The 9656-nt window shown below is 35.9% G+C and overlaps 1 protein-coding gene and 1 long non-coding RNA gene across 11 annotated transcripts in view; one reads left to right on the top strand and one right to left on the bottom strand.

Moving 5' to 3' along the window:
* Positions 1 to 573: 573 nt before the first annotated feature.
* The window catches only part of LOC118270896 (E3 ubiquitin-protein ligase goliath), a 122870-nt gene continuing 113787 nt past the window's right edge, over positions 574 to 9656 (bottom strand). For 7 of the 9 annotated variants that reach the window (XM_050695832.1, XM_050695835.1, XM_050695833.1 and 4 more), the window contains 4 exons: positions 6421 to 6517; positions 5712 to 5813; positions 4723 to 4847; positions 574 to 2211 (listed from right to left, as the gene is read on the bottom strand). In XM_050695832.1, coding sequence (XP_050551789.1) covers positions 2127 to 2211; positions 4723 to 4847; positions 5712 to 5813; positions 6421 to 6517 — 409 coding nt within the window. In that variant the 3' untranslated portion in view covers positions 574 to 2126. The remainder of the gene's footprint in view (positions 2212 to 4722; positions 4848 to 5711; positions 5814 to 6420; positions 6518 to 9656) is intronic. The other 2 variants (XM_050695836.1, XM_035586697.2) reach the window with 1 other exon arrangement.
* LOC118273918 (uncharacterized) lies at positions 6543 to 9468 on the top strand. Of its 2 annotated transcripts, XR_007705588.1 has the most exons (4): positions 6543 to 7298; positions 7498 to 7705; positions 7855 to 8045; positions 8389 to 9468. It is a non-coding gene; the product is annotated as an uncharacterized LOC118273918 (long non-coding RNA). The 2 variants fall into 2 exon arrangements; XR_004783442.2 differs by having other exon boundaries at positions 6543 to 7705.

The following is a 9656-nucleotide window of genomic DNA, read 5'->3' as shown; positions in this document are numbered from 1 at the left end:
CCGCGGTCACCCGCAGCCTCGGCGGGCACCTGGTAGAATCGCGAGGGCCGCGGTCACCCGCAGCCTGCCTCGGCGGGCACCTAGTAGAATCGCGCGGGCCGCGGTCACCCGCAGCCTCGGCGGGTTGCGTCCGCGCGCTCTGCGGTCGATTAGCGGGCGGTCGCATATATACCTTAACGTATTAGCATACCTTAACGTGACTGCTAACATTTCCTCCGGTGATATAGAATCTCGCATATTAGTATGTTGTTTTTCAAGAGCAGTTCTAAATAACTAGAGACGGACATAGTCTCTATGATCTGAGTTTGTTTCAGCATTTCTTCACAGAGTAGTCCGATAGGAAATGCCGGCCTCATCTAGTTACTTAAGAGATTGACGTGTAAAAGACTTACAATGTAACTTATTTGCAAAATAAATATCATTTATCAAGTTCGATAGGTATTGAACGCGTGAGCGAGCTAAATAGAACTTGGTCGCTTAGTAGAAACAGTCGCTATTTCAACTAGGTGTCTCGTCGAGTAAGGCTTCAATAGTATTCTGTGGTAAAGGTTTGTTCACAATAAAAGACAAATATCAATACTGTATTGGTTTTTATTTCAACACATATATTATGTCCGCACGTAGATATACGTGCTACATTCGAACTTGAACAAGAATGGGAATGTAAACATTTTTACACATTATTAATTATCGGTTATTAAAAAGTACATACCAGTCTCCTTGTTTATATAAAATCCAATGGATTTAAGTACCTTCTTGTCTATTTTCGTACATAATAACTTAAATGCTCACTTAAAATAACTTAAATTAACATATGTTTAAGATAGACACAGTTTGAAAGCATTAAGTCGCTTTTAAATACAATTTTTGTGAACACAAATACTTTTGATTTAAGAGAAATTGTCGCTGCTATCGCAAAAAGAGCTTAATAGGACCTATCTCTTCTATGAGGCTGGTTTGAAACAAGCAGAACAATAAAGTTCAAAATTGTATAACACAATACATTAGCCTCGTAACTTATATTATCAAACTATTTATTTAACAACTGAATTTAAAAGCGACATTATCTTCAGACTAGATTTTATTAACTACATATTTCAAGTCACGAAATTAGTGTTTAATGTATTGTTAACAGGTTCACTAACATTGCACCATTTGGAAGTAGGTACGTGAAAAATATTAGGTTCCTTTAAAACATCCGCTAGTACATACATACGTAGAATGAATTCAGTTGCGACATGGCCCCATATTCACATCAAAGTCTTTCGATATAACAATTACTGACAGAGACACTAGTACAAGGTATGCTTTACGTATAACGATATCGAAACGTAACCGCGTTCGTCGCTGTGATTGGCCGCGTCCAAAGAATCAACCAATCACAGCGACAAACGCAGTCTCGTAAAGCAAACTCGTACTAAGGCTCCAGATAAGCTTACAATCATTCATTATGGCTGACAAAATGTAGAAAACGTTACATCTAAATCATAAACTTATGACTGCGAACTAAACAAGCAGCCCTTACGAGGATACAAGTAGAGAGGGTACAATGTACATACAATGTGTCGCTTTAATACGTATACATGCGATGACTACGAGCCATTACTGCTATCTTGTTAGTTATTATCATATGGACGGATACCCTTAATCCCAAACCAGTTATAGTTACAAGCAAAGGGCCACCACAACAAACTACAATAATATTAGTCACACGAATGTTACATTGTTATATTACACCAGAATAACACAGGATACGATTAACTTATGAGATCACGAACCAATCAAAAACAATTAATAATAAGTACGACGAACATTTGATTGATTTCAAATACATATTTCATAGAAAAAGGTATTTTTTTTTTGTTGATTTTCTTTTTACAAAACGTTTTTCAAGTCCATCTTAGGTCACAAACGTTAGGAAGAACACTTATTTCGTTGACTAGGCGGAGTCGCGGTGAATATCGAAGTATCCATATATGCTATATGTCCTTAATTACGAAAAATATCACTTGTCATCCACCGTTCAACGAGCGTCTTGATCACTGGAGGTTTGTCTTATGTTGAGTATTTAGTAATATGAACACATAGTCTCACTGAGTGGCACTACTACACTTGGCACTGTGGTCTCACTCCTGCACTGAGCTGGTGGTGGCGGCGTCCTGCCGCGAGGTCTCCGCGCGCTGCGACCCTGACGGTGACGATGTGCACGACCTGGGGGAATGAAACAATATCTTGTTAGACATGCTGTTCAATAATCGTAGATATACAGGGTGTAAGCGGAACGCTCCCAAACGTCGCAAACAGGTGATGGTAAAAAACGTGTATTATTTTAAAAAAAATAAAGAATTCAATGTTTATTTTAAGTAATAATAGTTGTAATCTAATGCTGAATTTTAATATAGCATGAATAATACAAACACAAAAACGATTAAAATTATAAAAACATAAACAATTTGTGGCGTTTTTCGGGAGCGTTCCGCTTACACCCTGTATAAACATTTCTGATCGTCGTTAAAAGTGGGCCTGTCGCACCGGGACTAAAATCAAAACTGACATAAAACACCGCTTGCGTTGTGTTTCGTTGTGTAAGTGAGGTTACCGAAGGCCCAATTACTTTTTTATATTAAATGGGCCGACGTTTGGCCGCTATCTCGCCTGATGGTAAGTGATGATGCGGCCTACGATGGAGCACGTCTGCCCATAAGCAACCTATTTACTCGGTCTTTAAAGACGCCCAAAGCCACAACAACCCTTAAATTCCTAACTGTCCAAAAGATCGGCAACGCACATGTAACGCCCCTGGTGTTTCAAGTGTCCATGGGTGGCGGCGATTACTTACTATCAAGTGATCCGTCAGCTCTTTTATCGCCTTATAACATAAAAAACTTGACTGAACTCCAGAAAAGTAATATAGTCCATTGAAATGTTACATGAGCTTTACATTTTTTAGAGGACGCAATTTTATTTTTTGATCATGTAGGGGGGTCAATAGAAGCTTAACTTGAAGTTTGTGGGGTCGCCACCCTTGTCCCTCGGCCGCCATCTTGGAAAAAGGGATGGAAACACTTTTTTTGCTATATCTCGGAAACTATGCATCGTAATAAAATTTTTAAAATCATAATTTGTAGAAAATTATTTTGCCTACAAATATGTTTAATAACTTTTTGCCCTAAATTAACAATTAAAGAAGTTATAAGTAAAAAAGTGAAATTTTGTTAATAAAATTTTCTCTTTTGCTCTATAACTTTTTTTTACATTTTATAAATAAATGGCTTCAGACCAGTCTTGTAGAATATTTTTCGAGAAAATTTTTTCCCTACAACTGTTTTCAATTTCATTCATTAGAAACTCAGTTACAGCGCTCCGAAGTTAACCGGGTTCGTCAAATTAGTCCAGTCAAATAAGCTAAAATTAGGTAAGAATCTCGGAATGCGAGATGACCAGCTGTAATTTTGTAAATACTTGTATATTGACACCCTAAAACTTGTCTCAAAACCATGGTATATATGGTAGGGTGTAAGCAACTCTTAAAATTCAAGGTCAAAGGTCCCAAAAATCGTTCTTTTGCGGTTTTTTGGAAATACCTCATTTCCTATGGGTTTTTGGTATTTGTATTCATTATCGATATTGTAGAATACAAAATTCTCTACAACTTTTGTAAAAATTTTTTTTTACATGGTGAGCCGTTGTCGAGTTAGAGGGCGGAGAACGCACGGTCACTGCATCACATCAGACATTTTTTTTCAGCTAACCTATCCGTGATGGTTGGTTATGGATAGGACATTAAAAAAGACGTTATGGTTTCTAAAACCATTTTTCGTCAAATTCAATTGTTTGAAAGATAGACGCTTCCAAAGTGGAAAATTGACCGTGCGTTCTCCGCCCTCTAACTCGACAACGGTTCACCATGTAAAAAAAAATTTAGACAAAAATTGTAGAGAATTTTGTATTTTACAATATTGATAATGAATACAAATACCAAAAACCCATAGGAAATGATTTATTTCCAAAACACCGCAAAAGAACGATTTTTGGGACCTTTGACCCTGAATTTTAAGAGTTGCTTACACCCTACCATATATACCATGGTTTTGAGACAAGTTTTAGGGTGTCAATATACAAGTATTTACAAAATTACAGCTGGTCATCTCGCATTCCGAGATTCTTACCTAATTTAAGCTTATTTGACTGGACTAATTTGACGAACCCGGTTAACTTCGGAGCGCTGTAACTGAGTTTCTAATGAATGAAATTGAAAACAGTTGTAGGGAAAAAAATTTCTCGAAAAATATTCTACAAGACTGGTCTGAAGCCATTTATTTATAAAATGTAAAAAAAAAGTTATAGAGCAAAAGAGAAAATTTTATTAACAAAATTTCACTTTTTTACTTATAACTTCTTTAATTATTAATTTAGGGCAAAAAGTTATTAAACATATTTGTAGGCAAAATAATTTTCTACAAATTATGATTTTAAAAATTTTATTACGATGCATAGTTTCCGAGATATAGCAAAAAAAGTGTTTCCATCCCTTTTTCCAAGATGGCGGCCGAGGGACAAGGGTGGCGACCCCACAAACTTCAAGTTAAGCTTCTATTGACCCCCCTACATGATCAAAAAATAAAATTGCGTCCTCTAAAAAATGCATAATTCGGCCCTCAAATTGTAACATTTCAATGGACTAATAAAACAGCTCAGAATAGATGGACTGTATGTATGTACCTAGTAGCAAGGTGATGACGCGGCGTGTCACACGTGCGGGGCAGCGATGGTACGAGCTCGTCCGGCGACGACGCGCGACTGCTGCGCTCGCTGCCCGCCTCCTCGTACGAATTGTCGCTCGTCAACTACAAGTATACGTAAATAAGGGTTAGTTTTGTTTGGCAATATGTTGGTTGTGTATCAAGAATATTGTTATAAGCAATTGTGAATGGTGAATGGTGGTTGATCATGAAGTATTACGTGATGCAAGGATAAAGGTAGAACGTTCATCTATTTGACTAGAGTAGGTCTGATGACTGGGTATAAAAATAAAAAATCTATTTAGTCCGTCAATTAGGTAATGAAAAAATATATACACCTATTTTTTTATTTTGTCATATAGGTAGTATAAATATTGTAGTTAGATGAAACGAATGAAAGTTTATTGAAGTCCAAAGTAAAAGGCGAGACATTAAAATAAAAAAGTCGTATATCATATGTTGGGCTACTGCCTGACAGACACCAAGCTATGTGCTATAAGAAGCAGTGCAGTTCCAACAAACAGAGCTAACAACTTTAATATCTGGGTAAGCGATTACAGACTTCCAATACCAACGTGAGCGATGAAATAATGAAAGAATAGTGTGGAATATTAGTATACAAACAAGTATGTGAAGCATAAATACGTATATAGAAGTATGTATAACATGTACGAGTGTGAGCGATGAAAGAATGAAGGAATAGTGAGGAATATTAGTACACAAACAAGTATGTGAAGCATAAATACGTATATAGAAGTATGTATAACATGTACGAGTGTGAGCGATGAAATAATGAATGAATAGTGAGGAATATTAATATACAAACAAGTATGTGAAGCATAAATACGTATATAGAAGTATGTATAACATGTACGAGTGTGAGCGATGAAAGAATGAAGGAATAGTGAGGAATATTAGTACACAAACAAGTATGTGAAGCATAAATACGTATATAGAAGTATGTATAACATGTACGAGTGTGAGCGGGTGCCGGTTGCGGGCGGGAGACAGCGCGCGGCTGCGGGCCTCCTCCACTTCGAGCTGCAGGATGCTCTCCTGGCTGCCTGTGAACTGGACACAACAGACACTCATTATTTATTAACATTTTAGCTTATCTTACAACAGAGATCGCAAAAGATTTGTGGTCGGGTAAGGGTAACTTAACAGTTCTGCGATCTAGCTAGACTTAGTTAATGAGTCCCTTTCATTTACATAGCGTATAATTATTATATATGATTAGCTGAGTGTAAATTAGATAATAAGGTACGATGGGGTTGACGTATCCATTTGGATAAAACCCCCTTAAATAATAAAGAAAAAAATATGTATATTTATTCAATTATTATCTTCTATAATGTAAAAATAAGTCGGGTTTTCCTTCCTGACGCTATAACTCCGGAACGCATGAACCGTTGGTCGGAAAGGTTCTGTGAGGTTTGTAGCACAGAAAATTCAGGAAAAAGTTCAAGAGAAAAGCAGGAAAATAGGGAAAATCATTGGTGGCGAAACTGAGTTCGTTAGGTTTGCTAGTAAAGATACCTATACACATCGAGAGGTCGCAACTGCAAGTGCAAATGGAGTAAGGAAGGATAATATTTCTAAGATTTTGACCATATAACCTGACTAAAATAAACATTAAAAGATGTCATGCTACGTGGTAGAACTGCTGGATACTCACCACAAAGCCGTAGTACTTGAGTATGTCCATCTTGCACATGGGACACGTGCGGTGCTCCAATAACCACGGATCTATGCAGTTCTTGTGGAAGTCGTGTCTGGAAACCAAATAGTAGACTTTTAGGTAGATGAAATAGAACGAAAAGGAGAATGGCAGAATTCGTACAGCATACTTTTTTTGGTGTTCCCTGATAAAATTTGTACCACTTATTGAGGCAACTAAACCATTCATTTTTCTGTAAAAATAATATTTTTAGATGCTGGGGTTTAGCAAATATATCAATTAAAAGATTTTAGTAACGAAACGTAATATAATGAAACGAAACGTAAAAGACATGTTTAGTTAGTTGCCATTAATAAAATATCAGAAGGCTCGAAACGATAAATAAATATTTTGAAATAGAAATAATAGTAAATATAATTAACCAATTACAGGTTATACCTTAGAATATATAATTAATGCATATATATGCATAGAATCTTTATATTTATAGGAATTATTTTTGCCATCAATATTTTTTTTGTAATGGCAATCATTTATTGACAGGTTTGTAAAATCTCTAATCTTTCAAAGTCGTCCAGTTTTTTGCCGTTGTTTTGTTTTGGATTGTAGCTTGTAACTTCATCTCAACAATTTAGCAATTATCTGGCCATTTTTACGTTGAGTTGAGCAACTGCTTCTCCGTTCTCTATCTGTTGATACTACTTTCGCGAAAGGACGCTTTATTAATTGTGTTGTGTGTACGTGTTTTATTGAAAATGACGAGTTTGCAATGCATCAATTGCTATGTTCGCTTGTCCCGAAGAAGAAGACACGCTTTATCCAATGACGGTGAAGATATCGTCAACACTATTCGTCTGTGGACATATCTTAGAGATGTAAGTAGTTTCCACATAACATTGTGTGTACGAATGGGCCATAGTTACGAACTTCAATAACTTTTACTTGTGATATCACACTAAATAAACTGTATTATTTACTTGCCTTACTTGGTTTGCATAACACTGTTATAATTTATTAGTACCTATTATTTTGTTTAATGGTGAGCCATACTCAAAATCATTTAATTATTTCTAGATTACACCAGATGACCATGTTTACCATGAATGCTTGCAGCTAGCTAGTCATTCGTGTTCTTCTGATAATATGCCGAGAAGACACATAGGACATCAGTGTTTGTGTTGTATGTGGACAATCCATACTAAGAATCAGGCAATGCAGAATTTTGATTGAAGAAGAACAAAGAACGGCTTACACAATGGCTACTTGGATCTAACCACAACAGGTATAAATAAGAACATGTATTATAACTTTTATCAATTCAGTATTTTATTTATTTGAAACAAACTAAGAAATAAAACAATGTAAATATTTTCCACTAATAGCATGTATGTTTAAATGAAAGCTTTTCTTTATTTATATTATTTATTTTAGCTTCATCCTGAAGATAAAGCTTGTGTGCGGTGTTGGTTAAGAGTGAGAACTAAGGATACTTCACTAAATGAAGATATTCAATCCGTTGAACCTATAATCAGCAGGAAAGTGATAATTCTGAACTGATGTGTGCTGCATGTGGTCAAAGTCTTACTCCCAACAACACTGCTTGTTTGTTGGAGCACCAGCAGGTATATAATAATATGAAATAATATATTTATAGTAATTAGCTTCTAAAAACGCAATGCAAAGAGCAATTACAATTTTATGTTGCTAAATGTAAGACACTAATGATGTTGGCTCTACTAACAACAAAAGGATACTGGTCTTTCCATTCTCTACTCCAGTGAACAATAAATATATTCAGTATTTTTGGAAAGGTCTTCGGTAAAAACCAATCATTGTGTGTCGAGATTTATTCTCTAGCCTGGTCATGTTTTGCGCAATTTATTATTAATAAATTATTATTTATCATATTATTATGTAAATGCTTAATTTTGAATTACATGAATTATTTATATTATTTATTTACAGACACCTTCGATGAATGAAGTTTGTGAAGTTTGCTGGGGCCAAGTATGCAATTTGAGCTTCTATGTTCCAGATGGTCTATGTTGCTTCAAGCTAAAATAAAGCCCTGCCACTCTTCTCCTGAAACTTATTTTGTTTTCATAGTTGCAGAAACAAATATGAATAGCCGGGACACAATCAAAAGTAATTGCTGTAATTGTATTGTAGGTTTAAGAACAGTGGGATGCTGCTCACATATTATGAGCATTCTTTGGTATTTGAGTTATGCTTGCTATGAGGGTATGACCCGACCTGCCCCTTTCTTGGATGAAGTAATATTAAGAACCAATCAAGTAATTATAGGAAAATAAAGTAAATGTATTTCTACAAAAACTATGTTGTTTTATTTACCTACGCTCAAAACTCCATCAGCACTTAATCATTATCAAACTATTGTAGACTGCTGCTGGACATAGGTCACTCCTTAAGCACCCTACTGAATGGGTAAATTCTCATGTCAATTTATCAACTTCCTACATTCTTTTTCACTTAAACAATGTTTATGTGCTTAGTGCTTATACGTGATAAAGAACAAAGAGTAATGTTGGGACCACCTCTCAATAGTAATGAGACACTCTTCTATAGATAAATATTCTCAAACTGAATAAACTTACTAAAGTACTACAATTAAGGTCAAAAGTCGGGTTTCGGAGTTATACTAGGTAAGTATCTTTTTTATGCAATAAGTTGGTAAACGAGCAGACGGATCATCTGATGGTAAGCAATCGCCGCCGCCCATGTACACCTGAGGCGTTAGAAGTGCGTTGCCGGCCTTTTGGGGGTTCGGAATTTAAGGGTTGTTAGGGAAGGGGTAATTGCGCCTCCGGTAACCTCACTCACTCAACGAAATACAACGCCAATGCGAAACAAACTCTAGACAATGATGATAGTAGCTTACTTTATTATAAGATAAATGTTCCATAAGTCATTTCTTATCTTCCTACTCTTTCTCCTTCCGAAACACGAAGGAGACTTGCTATGATGGTCACCCATCCACACACCAAAGTCGGCAAGGGTTGCTTAACCTTGGCGATTGACCTGTGCTTTTGATATTATTAACAACAAGCTTCTCTACTAGCCCATACCTACTATATGTATATTCTACCTTATAAATAATATGAAAATCTTGTAAAATATCCATATTTACAGAATATTTCCATTGACCATAGACAAACATAACCTCAAACATAAAACTGGTTATATCTCTTATCTCCCAACTTCTAAAAATCTGA

This window comes from Spodoptera frugiperda, chromosome 9, assembly GCF_023101765.2.
Source record: "Spodoptera frugiperda isolate SF20-4 chromosome 9, AGI-APGP_CSIRO_Sfru_2.0, whole genome shotgun sequence".
Taxonomy (NCBI): domain Eukaryota; kingdom Metazoa; phylum Arthropoda; class Insecta; order Lepidoptera; family Noctuidae; genus Spodoptera; species Spodoptera frugiperda.
The sequence above is the reverse complement of the archived record's forward strand: the minus strand, read 5'-3'. Positions and strand labels throughout refer to the sequence as shown.